At 51.8% G+C, this 22,671-nt stretch overlaps 2 protein-coding genes across 19 annotated transcripts in view; both read right to left on the bottom strand.

The window, feature by feature from the left end:
• OSBP2 (oxysterol binding protein 2) overlaps positions 1 to 13,240 on the bottom strand; it is a 94,719-nt gene extending 81,479 nt beyond the window's left edge. For 2 of the 10 annotated variants that reach the window (XM_088176213.1, XM_088176214.1), the window contains exons 1-3: positions 12,902 to 13,240; positions 5,322 to 5,399; positions 2,797 to 2,826 (exon numbers count right to left, since the gene is read on the bottom strand). In XM_088176213.1, the coding sequence (XP_088032339.1) occupies positions 2,797 to 2,826; positions 5,322 to 5,399; positions 12,902 to 13,167 (374 nt within the window). In that variant the 5' untranslated portion in view covers positions 13,168 to 13,240. The remainder of the gene's footprint in view (positions 1 to 2,796; positions 2,827 to 5,321; positions 5,400 to 12,901) is intronic. The other 8 variants (XM_088176219.1, XM_088176220.1, XM_088176216.1 and 5 more) reach the window with 7 other exon arrangements.
• A 1,463-nt stretch (positions 13,241 to 14,703) lies between these two features.
• Positions 14,704 to 21,436, bottom strand: DRC10 (dynein regulatory complex subunit 10). 9 transcript variants are annotated; one of them, XM_088175928.1, is made up of 6 exons: positions 21,258 to 21,380; positions 20,569 to 20,645; positions 19,863 to 20,494; positions 18,436 to 18,669; positions 16,175 to 16,246; positions 14,704 to 15,266 (listed from the first exon to the last, which is right to left on the bottom strand). In XM_088175928.1, the coding sequence occupies exons 3-6, from the start codon at positions 20,475 to 20,477 to the stop codon at positions 14,994 to 14,996; spliced, it is 1,194 nt and encodes a 397-aa protein (XP_088032054.1). In that variant the 5' UTR covers positions 20,478 to 20,494; positions 20,569 to 20,645; positions 21,258 to 21,380; the 3' UTR covers positions 14,704 to 14,993. The 9 variants fall into 9 exon arrangements, with proteins under 9 accessions (XP_088032054.1, XP_088032052.1, XP_088032051.1 ...); XM_088175926.1 differs by lacking the exon at positions 21,258 to 21,380 and adding an exon at positions 21,409 to 21,436 and having other exon boundaries at positions 19,863 to 20,645; XM_088175925.1 differs by having other exon boundaries at positions 19,863 to 20,645.
• Between the last annotated feature and the right edge of the window lie 1,235 nt (positions 21,437 to 22,671).

Genomic DNA, 22,671 nt, shown 5'->3' with positions numbered 1-22,671 from the left:
GTTGTTTCGTCATGAGAAAAACCCCAACTTTACACATTGCTTGGCCAGACAACACCACAACCCCCTCAGCTGCTCAGACTCCTGGGAAGCAGGAGGATTGTGCCAGGAGGTCCCAAAATCCCACTGCAGCCCAGGCCCTGGTGCTTCACAGAGGACACTGAAAGCCTCCATCCCTGAGAGCTCGTGTCCAGCGGTTCCTGTCACAGGGACAGGGCTGGGAATGGTTTATTTTTAGCCCTCAGCATCTTTCATTTCCGTAGCAGCAGCAGCCAATGCTCCCTTCCACAGAACACCTCCTCGCCTGCCTCTCCAACGACTGCAAAACCAGACTGCTGGGACAGAATGCAGGGCTCTGGCTGCTCCTGAGGACAAATCCCACCCGAGCAAGGAAGCAGAGAGGTACCACACACAGGCTGTGGCACTTTGGGTGCTTTGCCAATGCAGGAAAACAGGGAAAACGGGAGAAGCAGAGAGACTTTTGCCACGTGCCCCAGCAGGATCTGTGCAGTGATCCACGCTCCCAGTGAGGTGTGAGACAACAAACACACACCACAAGTGCAGCCAGCAACACAAGCAATCCAGCTCTCCAGAGCTTTTCCAGAGCTTTTCATCTTCTCCAGCCAACAGCAGGGAGATGAATGTTGCTCTCCAGTTTTAAACTCCCACGTGGTGAAGAGCACCTATTTATACAAATTTTAAAACAGATAAACGGCCAAGCTTGGCCTGGAAGTCACTCTCTGTATCCATGTGCTCCTTGAATGCCTCCAAGAAGTGGCACTTCTCCCCTGTAGGACCATCAGTCCTGGGGGGTCTCACCCTGGCAGGTTCAGCAGCTGGAAGGATTCCACCAAATGAGCCCAAATTTGGCACACAAGGGAGAACACAGGAAGTGTGCCAAGAGAGAAGGAAGAGGCCAGCTGAGCTGCAGAGGAACAGAGCTCAGTGCTCAGCTGGTTTTCCCAAGCACGACTTCACGTAGGGGACAAATAAAGCTGGGACCATCCTCCTCCATTCTTCCCAAAATCCACCAAACTGCTTGAAAACTTTTTTTAACCTTCTCTACCCATTTTTATTTCTTTAATCTTCTGCAAGAAGAAAAGCAGATTTAAACCTGCAATTGTGTATCTATTTTTATGTTATCAAAGATTTTTAAAAATGGTGTAAGAGGGGACAGAAGCCAGGCCACTGTAGGGAATTATCCCATAGGAACATATTCCAGGAGTTGGACTTTGAAGATCCTCGTGGGTCCCTTCCAACTCAGGATATTGCATGACTCTATGATATCAAGGAGCACAGAGCAGTGAAAAGCAGCACAGTGCCCTTTTCCCAAGCGTGGGAGCAGGATCACATCACATCCAGGCTCACTTAAGCTAAGCTGTTCCGACTCCAACACTTCCACATGGGAGCAGATTCTTTTTATAGAGACCTGCATGGCACAAGCACTTCTCATGGGGATGTGTTAAGGGATAAAGGTGCAGCAGCAGGATGTGCCCCCACAAACTGCCAGCACAGGAATGCACAAATCCCACACAGGGATTTCAAGCACCTCTGCTGGTTTACATCAAACCAGCAGTTCCATAAATAAATCAATTTGTAAATTAAGACTACTCCTAATGGTATAATGGTCTATTATATGGTAGAATGGCAATGATATATTTTGAACTCAGAAATCAAATAGTGGAGTTTATGTACCTGCCCCGTGGGACAAAGGGCTCACCAGTTATTTCCTTTACAAGGCAAAGGGAAAACAGCAGAAATATTTGAAGGATGGTGTCTCGAATGTCAAACAAAACTCTTAATTCCCTCTGTACCCATGAGGATGCCTGACTTCATACTGGTGTTTTAGTTACTTTACAAATTCGTCCTTCCTAAAACTCCAGAAACTGTAAATCTTCATGGAAACACCTTGGACCAAATTGCCAACATTAACCTCACTACATTAAAGCTGAAAGAATTAGGATTGTTCAGCCTGGAGAGGAGAAGGCTCCAGGGAGAGCTCAGAGACCATTCCAATGCCTAAAGGGGCTCCAGGAGAGCTGGAGAGGGACTGGGGACAAGGGATGGAGGGACAGGACACAGGGAATGGCTTCCACTGCCAGAGGGCAGGGCTGGATGGGATATTGGGCAGGAATTGTTCCCTGGCAGGGTGGGCAGGTCCTGGCACAGGGTGCCCAGAGCAGCTGTGGCTGCCCCTGGATCCCTGGCAGTGTCCAAGGCCAGGTTGGACATTGGGGCTTGGAGCAGCCTGGGACAGTGGGAGGTGTCCCTGCCCAGGGCAGGGGTGGCACTGGATGGGTTTTAAGGTCCCTTTCCACCCAGGCCATTCCATTCTATTATTAAAGATTTTGTTCCCCCCCAGTGTGACCCTGTGACACACCAGGCCTGACACCACAGGCCCATGACAGAGAGAAGCTCCAGCTCCTCACCACAATCCTACAGAAGTGTCACTGCCTCCCTGCAGCATCCACAGGGATTCCTCCCTAAAGCTCTCAGTCTCCACTGCCTGCAGAATGTGATTCTCACAGCCATTAAGCCTGTTCAGGTATTGTGCACTTGGAAATCAATTGTACAAATCCTGATGGGATCAATCCCGTTCTCACAGCGTGTGCTTTGTGCTTAAATTAACCTATCACATTCCAAAAATGGGGAATACCAGCTATGGGCAGCCAGAGGTTTCATTCCTGCACTGCAAAGGCTCCTCAGGGCTGCAGTTGTGCAGCAGAACTCAATCCAACCCAGTAATTACAGACCTTATCTGTGCTGGGACACAGAGCTGCAGCCTCTCAAGGTACTTACAAGGGACAATTCCAGGCTGGATGTCTGCAGCTGTAAGGAGGAAAAAATGGGCTTGTTACAGAGCAACAAAGCACAAATTTCCAGACTTTTACCAGTCAACTTTCAAATTTAAAACTAAATTTTCACGGAGCTTGTATCCATAGGTTTTTCCACTTTGAAGTAGAAATTTTTACTTCCTTCCTTGTGGTGAAAAGGAAGAGGACAGAGAGGGAGAGGCAGATGCCTCACCCAATGCATACTCAATGTTTACCCACAAAAAAATGCAAGTTCCTGGGAAAACAGTTCCAGGACAGCACCCAGCTGGGACATCCCAGAGACTGCACAGGCAAAAAAATAGGAAAATTCCTGTCCATCAGCTCCTAAGCCAATCCCAGTCCTAAAAGGATCAGAAACACCACTGGGTCTCTGCCTCCCAAGTGTTCCAGCAAAACACTGCACTTAAAACAAGCTTTAACAGATAAAAGCCTGATAGAGAAGTAAAGCACAGCTTAATCCCATAAATTTGGCTTGCCAATCCTCAGGCTGTCCCAGTGTCAGGCAGCTCCTCCCTCAATTCAGAGTGCCGTGGAAGTGGATGGTCTGTGAAACAGCCTGAAGGGTTCAGACACAGAAATCACCAGGGCTCCCTTGGCACTGACAGGACAAGCTAAACACAGGACATGGCTTTTCCTCATCCCCCATCAGCACCCAGAGAGCTGAAGGCAAACTCACAAAAAGTGTCAAAAACAATCATAAAATGGTCCATGAAATGTGTCTAGAAGGCACCTCAGGAAGCCTCAGGTCCAGTCTCCTGCTCTGAGCATCTGCATCCAGACAAGGTTGCTCATGACCCTGCCTATCCACAGCTGGAATAGCCATGAATTTCCTGCACCTCTCCAGACCCCTATCCCAGTATTCAGTCCTCAATCCCAAGTCAACATGCTTCCATGTGTCTGTGCAGGATTTCCCATGTGCTCTCCCAGCCCTGTGCCTCACCCTGCCACGAGCAGAGCCAGGCTCTGTCCTCTCTCCACCATGGAGCTGTGGGTCTCCTGTCCTCTGCTCCAGCCTCATCCTGACAGGCCCCAAACCGGGCCCTCCTCTGAGCAGAGGGGACAGTCCCTTCCCTCAACACTTCTGCTAAACAGCCAAAGCCACCACTGACCTGTGGTGACTCCTGGTCACCTTCTTGTCCCCAGGGGCTCCTCTGCAAAGCTGCTTCAAGCAGCAACCTCAGGGCAGGGCTGGTGTTTGCCTCTGCTGAAGATCACGGGGTTCCCATCACGCTGCTGCTCCAGCCTGTCAGGTCCCTCTGAAATCCAGACCTGTGACCTCTCTGCTCCACTTGGCATCACCCACAGCCTAGCTGCAATGGCACTCACCCATTAATAACCACATTACACAGCAAATAGTGCAACTAATGAACTGTGATCTTATCACAGCTACCAAAACCCAATCAAATTATACATGCTCCTAATCAATGTCTGGGAGGATACAGCTAACTGGAGCACCACCACCACCCCAGCTCCCAAAGGGAGTCCTGCATGCTGTGTACAATTCCATGTGGGAGCTGGTAATGTGCCATGTGTGCCAAATGCAAATTATGCAGTATTAAGATGATTGTCACCTTTGTACCGTCACAAAATGGCTTTTAGTTTGAGCACTCTCTTCCTCCTGCTTAAAAAATTCCATCCCAGCAGTGATGCAAACAAAGCCAGGAAGCCTCAAGCAGACTCTCCCCAGCACAGACCCAACTGACAAGGAATGGAGAACACTGCTGGGGTAAAATATAGCCACGGAGTAGTTCCACCTGACCACACACTATAAACCTGCAGGGCCTTCTGCTCCACAAGCCCCGCTGGGAAACACCACGGTGGCAATTTGGGAATAATAAACAGCAGATAAACAGCACCCAGCATCAGCCACAGGAATGTGCATGCTTGGAAACAGAAAAGATGGAAGGTCTCAGTCTTCCAAGAACAAGGGATGGGGCTACTGGAAATTACAGCCCCGACATCAGGCACCATCCGAGCGTTCCTGGACAAAGCCTGCCAAAAGGGCTGCAAACCAAAGGCTGAAACTGAACACAGAACCACAGCATCATGGAATCTCCTGAGTAGGGAGGGACCCACAAGGATCATTGAATCCCACTCCTGTCCCTGCACAGACAACCCAACAATCCCACCCCGGGCATCCCTGGCAGCGCTGTCCAAACGCTCCTGGAGCTCTGGCAGCCTCGGGGCCGTGCCCATTCCCTGGGGAGCCTGGGCAGTGCCCAGCACCCTCTGGGGGAAGAACCTTTTCCTAAAATCCAACCTAAACCTCCCCTGACACAACTTTATTGACTCATCACGAGCTGTGAGCACAACTGCCACCCCCACCTGCTGCACAGCATCTCCACAACTCAAGACAAAAACCTATTTCTTCAATCTTGTGGACTCCACTCCTGCATAGTCCTGGAGAGGAGGGGCATGTCTGTGTCCCACTGTCACGAGCACATCCCAGTCACCCATGTCCATGCTCCAGCCAAATCCACCCAAACTCACCCCATCTTCCGAACTGGGACCGGTGTATTTTTCAAGCGCTTCCAAGAAGAGCCACCACTCCTGACAGTTGCAGAAGACCTGAAAAAAAAAGTTTGTGGAACCACCCCTGTGCATTTCACAGGAAAAGAGAAACTTCAAAAATCATGAAGATTTCTAGAGCTGGGGAATTAGTTGCCATGGATATTTGCTGCTGTGACAAATACTCTAATTCCGTGCTGGGGTGAGTGACAGGCACAAAGCACCAAGTCAGCTGGGAACAGCAACACAGCACGGCTGGAACACAGCACACACAGCCCCACGTCTCTGGGAGCATCCCTGAGAAACTAAACCATGGACCTGAACATCACCAGCACCAGGAGGCCAAGCGACACCCCAAAGGAGCTTTGCTCCCATCCAGGTTACCCAGCCCTGCTGTCACATCTATGGCTGTGCCATGGGAAGGAGAGTTCACTGTTCTTTGAGAGCCCCCCCATGCACAGTGTTTAGGTGTCTGTGCCAACCAACCAGCCTGAAGTGAGAAGAACTTACTCACAACAGCAATACACAACCAGCAAGCCCCAAGGACAACATTTTCCTGCTCTGTTTCTTATAAAGTTCCTAGAAGAAACCTGCTCTAGCTATTAATAACAGATTAAGAATAACTGCTTTGTGTTAAAGAAGGAAAAGAGAAAGGCACTGACTCCCACTTCACCATATTTACCCCCATATGCATTGCAGAAGATGCTTTAAACAGCCACGCGTGCCCAGACAGTGCCCTCATCCAGAAAGATTTGGAGAATTAAGACTATTTTTAGGGAATGAAGCACCTCCCCCCGAGTCACTGCAGGGACATACATACATCTATCCAGTCGTGATTCAAAGCAGAAATAGCCTTGAAGAGTTAGATAAAAATAAAAATTAAAAAAAAAAAAAAAAAAAAAAAAAAAAAAAAAAAAAAAAAGGCAAGAAAGCAGATACTAACACAGCTTGGTGTGAAAGGAAGGGCAGGGAAAACAGAAGTGACAACGGGTCTGGCCACAGTCAACAGTGCTGACACAGCAGCAGCTCTATCATTGCCCCTGTCACAATGTGACCTGTGAGCAGCTCCAACCCCACAGTGATGCTCAGAGCGAGGAGCAGCATCACCTGAGGCCAGGTACAAAACAGCCCTGCCAGGAGCCCTGGCTTGCAGAGGGAGAAGCGAATCCCAAGTGCCTGGAAGGGGACCAAAGAGGAGATTTGCTCCCATTTGTTCTGCTTTCATGGCAGAGCTCCACTGACACGCAGTCCCACGCTTCCCATCTGCATGTTTAATTCCAGCGTTGATCCGTTCGCAGCCCAAGGCTGTGCACACACGGCTGTGAGTCAGCAGCCACTGCCCCAGCACACACACACACATCCAGCTTTGTTTTCCTCCAGCTTCAGCTCTGCCTGCCCAGCCCGCAGCCAGCAGACACGGGAATATTATGTCATTAATTATTAAACAAGCTTTTTGATCGAAACCAAACAAAGGCTGATGCAAAGTGTAGCAAGATCCCTGCCACGGTGCTGTAGGAACTGCTACAATAATTGAACAGTATAATGAGGACCTGAAGGGATACTTAACACCTCCAGTTAGCTCAGGTTTGGAAGCACTAGCTTATTTAGGATGCTGCCTGCCCTCCCGACAGCAGGCTGGGACAACTCACATTTCAGGGAGACAACCTGAGCTGCTGGCCATCAGCTGAACAGACCTACAGGGAGCAGAGGGCTCTGATATCACTGATAACACTTCAGGCACCTAAAATTACCAGGCTGTTACCCAGCTACAACAATTGATACACAAGCATGAAATACAGAGAACCTCAGCAGTCTGACCTGCTGCAGCATAACTCAACCTACAGACAACGAATGTCATCATCGTTCAGAGGTGAGTTAAGAGCACACTGCACTGATTGGAAACTCCTTTTCAGGGGAAAATGAGGCAGGATACGAGGGACGCTGCATGGAAAAGCACAGCAGGCTCCTCACAATACTCCTGACAAGAAGGATCAGCTCCTTCCCCGTGACTCACTATGGGTACAGAGGATGACAGGCCACACAAGCACCAACTTAAACCTGTAATTGGAGCAAGCCAAGTCAGAGCTGAATGCACATTTCCTGGAAAAAAGACAGGCAGGGGAGCTGCGGGAAGAGGAAGGTGATGCCAGTCACCTCTGCAGGCAAAGGACAGCCATCCAGCTCCTAGAGCAACCTGACAGCAGAGAGACCAAGGGCTGCAAGGGTTTTGCACGGGTAAGCACAGCCCCGGATGATGTCCTGGAGCAGGAACCCACACCTACCTCTGCTCCTAAAGGTCAGCACAGCCCCTGCTGTCCCACTCCAGCAGAGCTGAGGGAGCTCCAGCGCCAAGTGAGAGATGCAGGGCTGGACAGTGACCCCCTGTCCTTGCCTGGGACAGCAAAGCAGAACCATACCAGTGTGTGCTGCAGCAATGGAAGCTGGACCAGGGTACACCAGAAAGGGGTAACAGACACCTCACTCAGGTAAGGACCCAGGCAGCTGAGCCCATAAGCACCCTCCATACCTGCAAACAGCTCCAGGAGATAAAACTGCCATGTGACCCAAGCTACCTGAGGGATCCCCACCTGACCAACACCGAGACAGCAGCACAGGCTGCTGTGCTCCCACACAAATCCAGAGTGCCCTGCCCCCTCAAAGTTTGGTTCTGCACAAGACAAACCAGTTATTTCTTCTACAATGACATCAAATTAAGTATTTGGCCAGTATAGAATCATGGAATGGTTTGGGTGGGGAAGGGATCTTAAAGGTTTCACTCCCCTGCAGTGGACAGGGACATCTTCCACAAGACCAGGCTGCTCTAAGCCCTGTCCAACTCAGCCTGGAACTTGCAGGAATGGGATGAGGGATGACATCAATCCCATCTAGCTGAATGAGGATGATATGGATAGAAATAAAGCAGAAAGACGGGTCATGGCTCTTGTCACAGTTTGCAACCAGCAAACAGAACCAGGCAACAGCTGTAAATCCCCTCACCCAGCACTTATAACCAAGCCATGATGGAAACATCCTCAAGGGTAAGATCTATGTCTCACACCCTCCTGCAGAGCCAGCAGCACTTGCTGTTGGGACTCAAGTGAGCCTGACCTCCTCCACAGCACTAAACTGGGAGCAGAGCAATCCAGCCTGGAACCAGCAGCCCAAAGAGCATCCCCCCACCCCCACGGCACCCCTCAACAGCCACGTGCACATGAAGTGTCCCCACAGAGCTGTGGCAGCACCGTGTCCCCAGTGACAAAGCACAGTGAGGAGCTGCCTCCAGAATGGGCAAATAACAAGGAGCAACAGCAAAGCACCATATGGATCCAGAGAATGCCATGGGCAAACAAGCTGATTGGGAACACCAATTATTCATCACTATTTAAAAACAAGTAGCTAAAAGTCACCAGGAGCTGCAGAGCTGTCCAGGAAACCTGCGTGCTCCAGCACCCAAAGAGAGACAAACACGCCAGGACTCGTCTGCAGAGGGACAGGGCGTCACAAACAACATTCCAGGGGAGCATGTTGGCTCATTCTATCATGTACAAGCCAAAGGTAAGGAAAAGTTTTCCTCTCCAAGGGTGGTCCAACACTGGAAGAGGGGCCTGGAGAGGCTCTGCCAGCTCGTACCTTGGAGATTTCAGGGGCTGGAGCACAAGTGTGATGAGGAGCAGCTGAGGGATCTGGAGGGACTCAACAGGGACCTTGTGGCTCTGCACAACTCCCTGACAGGAGGGGACAGCCGGGGGGGTCGGGCTCTGCTGCCAGGGAACAGGGACAGGAGGAGAGGGAACGGCCTCAGGCTGGGCCAGGGCAGGCTCAGGGTGGATTTTGGGAACATTCCTTCATGAAAAGGGTGATGAGGGTGGCACAACTGCCCAGGGCCATGGTGGGGTCCCCATCCTTGAAGGGATTTAAAAGCCACATGATTGTGGCACCTGGAGACACGGGTCAGTGGTGGCCTTGGCAGTGCTGGGGGAACAGCTGGATCAGAGGCTCCCAGACGTCTCTCCTGGGCTCCCTCAATCCCCCCACATCTCTACCATCACCAGTGGTTTTCAAGCTCTTTCCTGAACTCCCCTCCTCAGCTTTCAGTGGAGTCTCAGCACAAGAAACAAGAAAAAAAACCTCCGGGTTGTGCTCAAGCCCTTATGATGCCAAATTAGAGTTAACTGCTGGATAAACAGAGCTGGTGAAGAATGCTGCTCTGTGAAAGGAAGCTTTTGCAGGGAAATGAGCTGCAGGATGACCCAGACAAGACAGCTAAAGTGCCCCAGGCACCCATCACTGCTCTACCAGAGGACTTAATGCTGCTTGATGGAGAAGCCTCTCCCCAACAGTGACATGGTTTTCCCCTCTCCATTTGTCATTGCTTTCATTCTTACACCCTGTGCCCACTCCAAGCACTGCTGAAGGTTCTCCAGACACCCAACCCACAGGTACCCAGCTCCAGTCCATCCCACAGAGGAGCCAACACAGCCCAGAGCTCTTAGAAAGGTCAACGAGCTGCTGGGAGAACACAACACTTGGATGATCCATGGTCACATGAGCCAACGCCAATCTTCCATGAATTAATACTCACCTGAAGATCCTCTCTAATCTCCTTGAAAACACTTATCTGTTCAAGGTGATTAGATTCTCCCATACAGAGCTGCTAATTATAGATAATGATTAATCTGAGTGGCAGCCTGCGAGAGGAGTTCAGAGAGTTTGGATCATTAGCAAGTCAAGCAGACTAGTCCTGCATCCCCAAACTGCCTTCCCACGCCGGCATCACTGAATCAGCCAAAAAACTTGGTCAAAAACAACCTAGGAGGAACAATCAAGGGGAAGTAAAATGGTCCAACCATATTGGTGTGGATTTAGGAACTTCCTAAACCCACACAAGTCGCTCCAGAGAAGGATTCTGCACAGGAACTCCTCAAGAATTCCTCAGCAGTTGTTATTTTTCACAGGTTCAGAGCAGGGAATACAAAGCAAAGGCACATGAAGTTTCCCTGGCAGCAAGACTTGATGTCTTCATCGATGTAGCCAAGATACAGGAGGCTTTAAATGCTCCATTTGGGAAAAATGCTGTAATTAGAAGCTTTAATTCAGCAAACTGTCCCTGTGAAACCAACTGGGCAGCAAACAGGCGTCGCACTTGGCTGCTGGAGCAAACCCCTCAGAACAGCTCCAAAGGATGGCACAGCACCCACCCACACACCAGCACCACCGGGGACACCAAGGGGACACCCGAGATTTCAGCAGCTCAACTCTGTAAACCAAAAATCCTCCCAGGCAACGTGACAGGCTGGGGTTTAAAGCTAAAGAGCGAGCGGCAGGAAATCCAAATGGAACAAAAAGCTTCAACCTGGAACGAAATCAATCCACGCAAAGAGGCGGCTTGGGCACCAGGGGACAGCTTTCCTAGTTCAGATCATTTTAGCAGATAAGCAAAATGAAGTTTCTACAAAGCTACCCCAGAGCAGCCACAGCTAAACCAGGTGGGCTGTGCAGCTACAAAGGTGACAACACAAGGAGAGAGTAACAGTTCACCTGCAAGGGCAGAAAGGAGACTTCTGGTGTGGACCTGCTGAGCTGGGATGAGCACAAAGAGACAGCAGAAAGCAAGACCCGTCACTCTCAGAATGCCAGAGACCTCTACAGAATATAGACAGACAAATATAGATACATGCTCTTTATCAGTGAACAGGCAGCAGCCTGACACCTGCCTGGCTCCTGTCATGGAGCTAAATTCATATCAAAACAGAACTGCCAGTTTTTACCCCAGACTGTCTCCAAGGAATGCTCCCAGATGAGCAATTCAAGCTGACACTGCCACTATTTCAGAGTGCTGGTTTTGAAGAGTATCATGGAGGCTTTTCTCCATTTAAGAAACATTTCACCACGTGTTCTGCACTGTATTTTTGTACTCCTGACTCACAACCAAATTAATTCAGTTGTCATCAAGCCCAGCAATGAAAAGAAGCACAAAATCCTCCAGCATCCCTTTCCCCAAGCAGCTGCTGAAGGTCTGCCCTGCCTTAAAGCTTCACAAAGTTTCAACTCCTTCACATGCTGCTCAGAATAATCTCCTTGGGTGTTTCTGTTTATTGTTTCAGCCTAAAACAGATCAAATGGTCTCAAAATAAACCTGGTTGTTCCCATCTAAAATAATTGTTGAAGAAAACCACTTGTTCAGTCATGGCAGACTTTGCATCAACACGTAAAAATAATATACTGACATGGTTACAAGTTGGGTGTCAAACTCCAACAGCCTTTTTGAGCAGAGCTAAGGCATTCCAGAAAGGATTACAGTGAATTAGCTGAATTACTGAGAGGTAATTACATTTTTGGGGGGAGAGGTTGTTTGGCTTTAGGGTCTTTCAGGGTTTTCAACAACGTCAAGTAGATAAATACATCATTTACTTTCTGCACTGTTACCTGCTGTGGTCCTACCCCAGGACCCAGGTCTCTCTTAGAGCTGGAAGAGTTTATATTCATATCTGACAGGGAGCTGGAGCTCTGCGATCTGCTTCAGGCTACATGTCAGCAGCTGGAGCTGAGAGGAAATCAGCTGATGAACTTTATGTCGGGAGGAAAAACAGCTTTGGCATATAACCTTCACAGAGAATTCCTGTCTCAGGGGGGTTGGCACTTTAAAGACGTATTATTTTATAAAGCTCAACCATCTCTAATATCCAGGATTGTTTCTGTGTCCTGAAGTACAGCCAACATCTGCTGCACAACACTAAGGGTGAGAGAACACTTGTGTTCCAAGTGACAAAAATAAACATGATCCAAATCACAGAATCCCTGAATGGTCTGGGTGGGAAGGGACCTTAAAGCTCCTCTCGTTCCACCCCCCTGCCATAGACAGGAACACCTTCCTGGAGGATAAAAACACCAACATTCATGCTTGTATTCTCACCAGCCAAGTGAGACAAGCAGCACAAGGGAAGCTACAGAAGATGACACCGCTTTGGACGGAGCCTCGGGGTGTCTGACACGCTCCTGGCTGAGCCCACAGCCCGTCTGCACAAACCCACCGCGCCAGACAGCGCAGGGAGCCAGGCACGGCTCGGCACCACTGTTGGAGCTTCCTTCCTTCCATCCTCCAGGAGCACAGCCCCCAGCCTGGGCTCACTTCCCGAGCCCAACATTCCCAGCACAACATCCCAGGCCATCCTCCCACCGCCACCGCAGTGCCCGCAGCCAGCGGCTCTGCTGGGGGAAGGATTCCCAGGCTCTGGCAGGGAGCAGCAGGAGCAGGTTACACAGCCGAGGCAGGAGGGTTTGGGGTGTTAGGCTGGAAGGTCGTGATTTGGGCTGCTATAGCAGCCGGAGCCGCTGCAGCAGGAGCGGAGGGATGGAGAGAGAGAAGGACGGGAGATCCAGGGCGTTCCATCATCCCGGGGCCCTGCAGCGGACCCTGCCGCGGCTCTGTAGGATCAAAACCCGAGTTTGGCTTTAAAAGAGGAAAAAAAGCCCAAACTAAGCAACACGAGACGATCTGCGCTGTGCAAGCGCGGTGCGTCCCCGCTCCCTGCGGCCCCTGCCCGGCCCCCCAGCCCCGGTACCTGTAGTAGCTGAGCAGCCCATTGCTGAGCACGAACCAGCGGCGCTGGTAGCCCTTCAGGTAGTTGGTCCACTTGAAGAGCCACCCCTTGTAGGTGTCGGAGCCCGGGGGGGCGGCGGGCGGGCCCCCCGCCGGGCCCCCGCCGCCGCGGCCACCGGGATCGGCGCTCATGGCCGGCAGCTCGTGGCAGGCCAGGCAGGGGACGGCGCTGAGGAGCGAGACCAGCCCGCGGGTGCCGCCGGCGCAAAGCGCGGCTGCCTTCCCCATAGACCCCGCGGGGCCCGGCCGAGGCTCCGCCGCTCCCGGGGCGGCCCCGGCCCGTCCGCACCGACCGGGGGCGGCGCCGCCGCCACGTGACCGCCAGGGGAGGGGAGGGGAGGGGGTGAGGGAGGGGGCGGGGGCGGCGCGCGCCCCCCGGCGGCGGGGCGGGAGCGGGGCGGGAACAGCGCGGGAACAGCGCGCGCCGCCCCCGCCCTCATCCCCTCCCCCGCCATTTTGGCCCCCTGCCGCCATTTCGTACCGGGGGCGGGGGGAGGTTGGAAATTGTTCCGTGTAAATCTTCCCATTAAAAAAGTCCTGCTGGGTGCCGCCGGCCTTGCTTGGAGGAGGAGCCCCATTCTGCTGTCCGCTCACCTGCTCCCTCCAGCAGCACACGGGCCTGGGTTTTATGCCTGAGGAGGTACCTGCCCACAGGGCAGTGTGGAGGCCTGTGGCAGCTGCTGCCTGCCCAGGTGTCCCCATGTCTGCTGTGTCCCCATTCCCCTTTCTCTTCCCAGCTTTTTTCCCCCTTCTTTGCTCCCTTTTACCTTTCCCCTTCCTCTGTCCTCTCCCCTTCATTCCCACCCCTCCCATCATAGATCACATCTCACTCATCTGCCTGATCCACTCTCATCCCCCTGATCCCATTATCCTCACCCATCACCTTCACACACAGTCCCAGCCATGCCAGAGTCTCAGGAGGGTCCCCCAGCCCTGGGAATTCTCTGGATAGGGCACTGGGTTCCGAGGGTGAAGGACACTCCATGTGCTGCTCTGGGCTGAGCTCCTGCTCCTCTGGAGCTGGGTGAGTGATCCCTTCCTGGAGTGTCCTTCAGCCAGGAGCACTAGGGACCTTACAGCCTGTGGGGCCACTCCTGGGTCTGCAACAGCCTGAGAGTGCTTTGAACTCCAAAGGCTGCTTTTCAGAGAGCCATGGAATGGGTTGGGGTAGAAGGGACCTTAAAGCCCATCCAGTTCCACCCCCTGCTATGGGCAGGGACACCTCCCACTATCCCAGGGTGCTCCAAGCCCTGTCCAGCCTGGCCTTGGACACTGCCAGGGATCCAGGGGCAGCCACAGCTGCTCTGGGCACCCTGTGCCAGGGCCTACCCACCCTGCCAGGGAACAATTCCTTCCCAATATCCCATCCAGCCCTGCCCTCTGGCAGTGGGAAGCCATTCCCCTTTGTCCCAAGTTCCTCTCCCACTCTCCTGAAGTCCCTTTAGGCACTGGAAGGGGCTTTAAGGTCTCCCTGGAGGCTGTTGGGGTTTGGGGACTGAAGCTTATCTGGACAGGGAATGTCCTTGATGTAACTACACCCCAAACCATCCACATGGGTACCAACTTCTCAAAGTCTCATGGATCCCAGTATGTCTTGTGGCTGCCAAGAAGGGAACACGCCTTCCTTGGCCATGTCTGAGGAGAGGGGACTCACCAGTGCCCTACTCTCTCCTGGGAAGGGAGGCTGCAAGGAAGGGCCCTAAAGTCAGGAGCGGACTGTCAAATCCACACAAGCAGGACCTGACAGGATGAGGGGAAATGGCCTTAAGTTGTGCCAGGGGATGTTGATATTAAATATTAACAAAACGTTTTTGATGGAAAGGGTCCTAAAGCCCTGGGACAGACTACCAAGGGAAGTGGTAGAGTCACCATCTCTGGAAGTGTTCATAAAACATGTGGATGTGGCACTTGAGGACATAGGTTAGTGGTGAACATGGTGGTACTGGCTTGACTTGATAATCTAAAGTCTTTTCCAATCTTAACAATTCAATGCTTTCATCTGGAAGAGCTCAGACACAGCAGCTTTGCCAGGGAGAGAAAAGGGATGTGGGGCTTTATTTCTTGCCCTTGCCTTTGCCCTTGCCCTTCTTCAGTTTCGACTTGTAGATGGAGCGCACCAAGTAGCCTTTCCAGAAGGCCTGGATGCAGGTGGCAGCATCGTTCCTCCTGGCCTCTTCCTGTGCAGCTTCCTCCTCCTTCTCCTTAAGCATCCTGCGCTCCTCCTCAATCTCAGTGTACTCCTGGAGCAGCAGCGCGTGTTTCTCCATCAGCAGGGACAACTGTTCCTTCTCCTCCTTGTAGGCAGCCTGGAGCTCCTCATAGGCAGCCTGGCAGGACAGCAGGGATCAGGAGCACGTCAGCAGCTCCTCCTCACATCCCCACGGGAGGGTCCTGAAACCCAGTGCAAAGTCATGGAACCTCAACTGCTTGGAGCCTTTCCAAAGGGATTCAAAAGGAAGGCATGTGTCCAGTACTCAGGGAATTTCATGAGATGCTGGGTCCTTTGATGCTCCCCTGAAAAATGCTCCCACAATGGAAGATTTGGAGAACCAGCAGTGTGGAGATGGGTCTGCCCTGAAAAATTCTGCCCCAAACATGGGGCTCCTGCCTCTCCACAGACAGGAAAACAAAATAATCCCATTATTAAACATCTGACAGGGGCATCATTCCTTACAATTAGCAGCAGCTTTCAGGCCCCTCCCTGCATTTTGCTCTGTAAGGAATCCAGCAGCTTTTATCCAACCCCATTAATATAGCAAGAGCAGGAAAGCCACCAGGGCCTTTCCAGAGGCAAGTTTTGGGGGTGCTCATGTGACCCTCAGCCTGTTATAGCTCAGCTAGATGCAAGCTGTTGAGTTTCCTAACACCCACCACAAACCCCAAGGATTCAGCAGGAACAGGAGCAGGATTTGGACACCAGGTAGGGCCATGAGGATTGAGGATTGCAGCAAAACTGAAAAACCTGGCATCAGGTGGATATCCCAGACAGATCATGGAGAGCCATTTGCCCCCAGATACTGTGGGATACAGCAATGGATGTAACTTTTCCTAAAGCCAAAGCAGCAGAGGACTCCGGGACACAAGGCAGGACAAAGATCCCTTTCCTGTAGTTCACCTGAATGCAGAACTGCCTCTCACTTCCACGGCCTCCTGGGTAAGAGCCATGTGTCCCTTTGGACACGAATCTACCTGAGCAAATCCCCTCATGGCAGAGCCAAGCACTTTAAACCAATACCTGTTTTTCTGACATGTCTGTGTCGTATTTCTGGACCCATTTCTGAATTTCCATCTCCACTTTGCACTTTTCCTGAAACACAAAACAAGATCAGATCCTTGCAGACATCTGAGGCCTGGTAAAAAGTATCCTGAGTGAGAAAACAGGTAAACTTTGAGACACAGCATCATTATACCTTATTATTATATCAGGGAGGAGTATTTCACCTCCTCCTTGTGACAAGCTTCCCTCAGCTGACATATATATGATTTGCCCTGGTTTGAAGATTCTCCTGGGACATTCCCAAAGGGCTTTATTTGGTTTACAGCATGGAGCTGGGGGGCTGAACAGCACCTGGAAGTTGCTTTCTGCAGGAGGAAATGAACATATCTGATGGAATGTGGCAAGTCATCGACAAACTGAGGCAACCAGCCTAAAACTGAAGCAAGAGAGAACTGCAAAACATGAATGTGGGACAGAAAGTACTCAGAAGATGGTGCCTTTTAAAATAGAGAGACCTTTCTGGCTGTAAAACAATTTAGCAGTGGCTGTACTGCTGTACAACCTGGGGCAATTTACCTGCAGCTCTGGATGTGTGCTCTGTGGAATCATTCCTGCTCCATTTCCTGTGTGGCACTGCCCCAGGATGTCCCAAGGGCTCCCAGGCCATCACGAGGTTCCACCTGAGTTATTTAGACCACAAGTACAACTTGTACTTGCTGAGGAAAGGAGGCCTCTGTGGTCAGTAAATGCATCTGCTGAGATGCTGGAATGAGCTGAGCTCTCCACAAGCAGTCCTGCTGTGGCAGGAACTACCTGACACAGCCACTCTGCCAAAGATTTTGGGGGTTGTACTGCAGCTCTAACTTGAGTTTGATGTTTTGTCAGTGCCCAGCCCTTCATGCTGCACCACCCAATGCAAGTGTGACAGATGCCCCATCACCATGTGGTGTTCCTGCCCATGGGAGGCTGTGCTGGTTTGGAGAGAATACCCAGGATGAGCCAAATGAGAAGGAAAATGCCTTTTTTGCAGTTCTCAATTCTCTGTGTCACCAGTGTGTTCTGCTCAGGGCAGGCTGTTGCTACAGGGGCCTGAGCCTGCCTGCTGGTCCTGTTCCTCCTCCTGTATCTGCTCAGCCCTGGGGACAAGGACTTTGGGGTGCTGGTGGGTGAGGGCTGGACTTGCCCCAACCCCAAAATCCCCCATGCCCTGGGCTGAGACCCCAGTGTGAGCAGCAGGGGAGGGGGGGGTGACAGGGGGATTCTGCCCCTCTGCCCCACCTGCAGAGCTGCCTCCAGCCCTGGGGCCCAGCACAGGAAGGACCTGGAGCTGCTGGAGAGAGTCCAGAGGAGGCCACAAAGATACTCCAAGGGCTGGAGCCAGGCTGGGAGAGCTGGGGGTGCTCACCTGGAGAAGAGAAGGATCCAGGGAGAGCTCAGAGCCCCTTCCAGGACCTAAAGGGGCTCCAGGAGACAGACTGGGGACAAGGGCTGGAGGGCCAGGACATAGGGAATGGCTTCCCACTGCCAGAGGGCAGGGCTGGATGGGATATTGGGAAGGAATTGTTCCCTGGCAGGGTGGGCAGGCCCTGGCACAGGGTGCCCAGAGCAGCTGTGGCTGCCCCTGGATCCCTGGAAGTGTCCAAGGCCAGGCTGGACAGGGCTTGGAGCACCCTGGGATAGTGGGAGGTGTCCCTGCCCATGGCAGGGGGATTGGACTGGATGGGCTTTAAGGTCCCTTCCCACCCAAACTATTCCGGGATGATTTTATGAAATCACATTTCCCCCTCATTCAGCCCAGCCTGACTCCTTGGCTTGTCTGTTCTGCCAAGCTGGGCAGAGCAGGACCTGCCGAGCCTTCAGCATCAGCCCCATTCCACCTTGAACACTAAATCTCTTCTATAAGATGCCTTCTACCAAACCACTGTTGTTTGTCCTGCTCCCCCTAGAGCACATCCCTGGTTTCTCACTCTCCCACACCTGTCCTGCTCCAGCCTTGCTGCCCTGAGCTCTGCCCAGTGTCACAGCTCAGTGTGAAGGTGTTCCCAGAGCCGAGGCAGCCAGCAGGAGGAGGACCTGTGACAGGCTGTCCCTGCTGTCGCTGCAGGGCTGCTTTCCACTGCAATCAGCAGAGCATGAGGACAGGGCGGGTGCTCTCTGACAAACACCATGTGCATCCTGCCAGGAACGAGCAGGGACCAAGGAACTAATTGCAGCAGCCAGAACTGACAGCTCTGCAAACAGGCTTAAACCTCCTGTCCCTGAGCTCTCCTCCCCTTTACCTTCCTGAGAACCAGTTCTGAGGCTCGATGCTTCAGCACCAGTGCATTGAAGTGTGCTCCCAGCCGCTGAATGTCCTGCTCCAGCCTGGCACACCTGTCCTGGGAGGCTTTCTCATCCTCTTTTTGCTGCTTTTCTCCTTCCTTCATGATCTGCTTGATGTCAGCCTTGCAGCTCTTGGCCAGATTTTCCATGCTGGTTTTGAGGTTTTCAATCGTTTTGTCCTTCCTGTTAACCTAGACCAGAAAACAAGAGGAATATCTGTGGAAATGTCCCTGAGGCATAAGGTGGGCAGGAGAAAAAAAACATTGCAAAGATGGAGGAGATCCAAGAAGGGACCCTCAGGGGCTGGCTCAGGTAGCACCAAGGACCTGCCACTGCCGGCCAAGGGAAGAGTTAGATTTACACAGGAGCTTTGGAAACCTTCCCCTGGCTCCTCTGGGACCCTGTTAGTAAAAGCACAGAGTGAACAAACCATCCCAAGCCCCACTGGCACTGCCACCTGAGGAGCAGTCAAAACAGATTCCCTGGAGTAGCCCCATGGCTCCCTCAAGGGCTGGATGAGTCTCCAAGCAACTGTCTGGGGGACACAGCTCAGAGAGGGAAATCCCCAGCAGGGATCAGTGAAACAGATTTATTCACCATGTGTCGGACAAGCTGCCAAATTGCACATAAAAATCTTGATTCCCAGAACTCCAAGGAGCAGAGGGAAAGGGGAAAGCAGGCCCTTGGCTCTGCCATCAGTGAGCACAGGGCAAAACCTTCTCAGCTAACCCCTCTTGCACGGAGGAGAAAGAGAAGCACAGGTAGAAAACAAAGGATTTTTGTCAGGAGCACTGGGCTTGGCACACAGGCTGGAAAGTGCCTGGGAAGTGCCAGTCAATTACCTGCACCTCAGCTGCAGATAAAATTAAAGATTCATGTAATTTGTATAATCACTGATTAATCACAAATGCTCCAAGGCAGCTGTTAGAGTTGGGACTCACTGAAATGTTGGTTTTAAGCAAGAGTGAAGACAGAGCACATATTAAAAATGGATTTTAATCAGAGCAATCTCTCCCTGTAATGATTTTTCATTCTTTCAGCAGCAGGGAATGATGCAGCTGGCACTGTCACCCTGCCAGGATACCACCACAGCAGTTTGTGCCTGTCCTGCCACTCCTCTGGAACTCAGGGACTTAAGTTGTTTAAGTTAGCTGGTGACAACAGGTTCAAAACATGCCAAATTCGGGTTTAAAAAAATATCAAGCATGCAATAAGCATTTTTCATTATATTTTACAATAAAAATATTTTTAAGTTTTAGATCTGGTTTAGAAAGGATTTCTGGAACTTGCTCTTTAGGAACTGCAATAAAGGGATCAGTTTATAGTTACCAGGGTTTTGCTCCAGTAATACTTGGTTGGAAAACACATTCCCACAAGATCATACCTCCTCATCTCGAGTCTGGATGGCTAATGCGAGCTCTTCCTGTAGAGCTGAGATAATTTCTGTGTTTTTCTCAACCTCAAGGGAAATGTCTTCCATGAATCGAATCTTTTCCTTCTCTTCATCAGGACTGGTCAGGAGCCTCTCAAGCGTGAAATCCCGGAATTCCACAAAGGCTTTGACAAACACATCAGCTGGTGACTCTCTCACCCGAACTTCGTATTTCAGTCCGTGGTAAAGCAAGGGGTTGGCCAGGAAGAGCCTCAAGATGTTTCTCAGGGAACATTTCAGGCGCTGCTCCACAGCTCTCCTGCTCTCCTCATCTCCAGGGCTGGAGAGCAGGTGCTGTACTTCCATTGAAAGCTTCTGATGCTCCACAAGGCTGCTTGTGATCTCAGGTCCCAGCATCCTAGCATACCTCTCCAGGGAGCCAATAATCCATAGGATCAGCCTGGTGATCTCCAGCTTAACAATGGTCTCATCCAAGACAGTCAGGATTCTTTCTGTCTCCATGCTATCAGGCTTTAACTGGCCTGGATCTAACACCTTCGTGGCACCGAATGGGATCCCTGCCTTGCTCGGAGTTGCCATGCCCTTCACCAAGGTTCTTTTCTTCATGAGGTTGCTTGAATCCCCTGTTGCCATGGATTCAGTTAAACACCAGTGGCCTGGGTGGTTTGAGGTCTAGAAAGGACAGGGCAGCTCTTACACAAGATGAGACTCTGGAAGAAAATCGAGGTCTCTGTGCTGGTGTTGTCACGTAATCGCCCTTCCTGGATTTTTTCTCTAAAAGGAAAATATGGTGACAGCATTCGAGAAACAATGTAATTTGGAAAAACTAGACTGGAGACCGAGATTACCCCGGAGTTCTCTCCCAGTCTGGGCAGGGGGTCAGAACATGAGGTTGTGGATTAGAGGTGATCTCTGTTCCGGAGAAGTTGTCAAACACCCATGGGAAGGGGAGATGGATTCCTGGCTTCGAAGGGTGGTGGGGAGAAAAGCAAGTGAGGTAGAGCAGCACAAGGTGCAGCTCTGCAGTCCCCAAGGGGTGTGGAGAAGGGCTTAGAGGGCCCTGGGGCCACCCTGGAAGGGTAGGGTTCCCAGTGGGAAACCTCTATGGAAAAACCTCTGCCCTTCCAGGCCTGTTCCTGTCAGGGAGGAGGTGGGAGAGAGGGATCTGGCAGGGACCGAGGAAGAAGAGGAGAGAGGGAGGGGATGGGGACAGCTGTAGCGGGCGGGCCGACAGGGCGTGAAGGGTCCCCTCGGGTTTGGGACGGGGGGTGATTCCAGGTAGGAAGAACCTCCGTGAGAGGGACGGGCGGCTCGGGGACAGTGCGGGAGGATCCAGGGGGTCTGTGGGACCCCGGGGTGGGACGGGGTGTCTCAGGAGTCGGTTACCGGGGGATGCCGGCCCCAGGCGGCCTCCACCCCCTGCAGCGCACTCAGTTCTGATCCCGGTCCCGGTCCCGGTCCCGATCCCGATCCCGATCCCGGTCCCGATCCCGATCCCGATCCCGATCCCGATCCCGATCCCGATCCCGATCCCGACCCAGCCGTCAGCGCCTCCCGTTGCCAGGCGACTCGAGAGGGGGCGGGGCTTTCCCGTAATTTATAGTGAGCTGAGATGGCCCCGCCCCTATCGCTTGATTGGCAGCGCCGCTGTCCAATGAAGATCCCGCGGCGGTGACTGCCAGGGGCCGGGGTCATGGCCCCCGCGGGGACTGTGAGGGATGAGGGACAGGGACTGTGAGGGATGAGGGATAGGCGGCGTCTCTTTCCCCCCGGGCTGCCCAGATCTGTATTCCTGAGAGCACCACAAGTAACCTGAAGAATAAACTTTATCCCCCCGAGTTCACGTCTGTCAGGCGCGGGTCAGCCCAGTGGGTGTCCAGGAGCCCCGAGGGGGCTGTTTTGAAACATCAGAACGCAAAGGAGTTCCCCTAAGCCGCGCTGTTAACGTGACTGATTTTACGGGGCCATAAAAGTGATAATGAACCTCAGCTGATGAAGATGCTGATGTTGTACATGCTGAGTTAATTGATTACTTGTGAGTTGATGACATCTGAACATGATGGCCCTTGAACGCTGCACCACAGCCGTGCCCTCCCCCTCTGCCCAGGCAGTGACATGGATGCCCTCGGGACAGGAGGATTTGGTTTTCCAGCAGGAAACACGGCAAAATGCTGAATTCCATGCTGTTATAAATGAGAGACAAAAGTCTCGATATTCAAAAAAAATTAGATTGCTTTATTTGATATAGAAAGAGCAAGCATCGCACTGGGGAACGTGAGGGGTCACCACCCAACCCACGCTCCACCCAACCTTGGTTTGCAGCTTCTTCTTATACTGTGGTTTCTCGTTGTAATCAATAATTTTTGGGTTTTTTGCTGTCATAATTTTGCCAGGTAAGCAGTGGTGGTCGAATAAACATCCTTACACAAATTCACAAAGCCTCCGGGCGATAATCAGTCACAGGTAGCCATCTGGTCCTTGTAGATAACCACCAGAGAAGTTCTGGAAGTCTGGTTCTTGAGATAGGCAGTATTGATCAGACAAAGGCAGGAAAGGCTATTGGGAAGTCTGATTTTGCAAGCTGGGAGCCAATACAACTTATTTGGAAAACGTAACATAATATAATGTAACATAATATAACAAGGTGGTTTTAAACAGAATTATTTTATCATATAATTTCCTTTATCTAGTGTCCATGCTTCACTTCAGAGCTTGGTATTCTGGTTTATACAAACCCCAATGCTTTTGTGATTAACACGAATCTTTTACCAATTATCACACAGGCCATGCTCACAGTGAC

This window comes from Sturnus vulgaris, chromosome 19, assembly GCF_052056855.1.
Source record: "Sturnus vulgaris isolate bStuVul1 chromosome 19, bStuVul1.hap1, whole genome shotgun sequence".
Lineage (NCBI taxonomy): Eukaryota > Metazoa > Chordata > Aves > Passeriformes > Sturnidae > Sturnus > Sturnus vulgaris.
This window is presented reverse-complemented; position numbering and strand designations above follow the sequence as displayed.

Bases quoted from the DNA above. Each gene is read 5' to 3' on its own strand.
- DRC10 (XM_014894459.2), bottom strand. From the start codon at position 20,671: ATGCTGTCACCATATTTTCCTTTTAGAGAAAAAATCCAGGAAGGGCGA. The intron at 16,247-18,435 runs GTAAAGGGGAGG...TTTGTGTTTCAG, and splicing joins CAGAACTGGTTCTCAGGAAG to GAAAAGTGCAAAGTGGAGAT. The intron at 15,267-16,174 runs GTATTGGTTTAA...CTGTCCTGCCAG, and splicing joins CAGACATGTCAGAAAAACAG to GCTGCCTATGAGGAGCTCCA.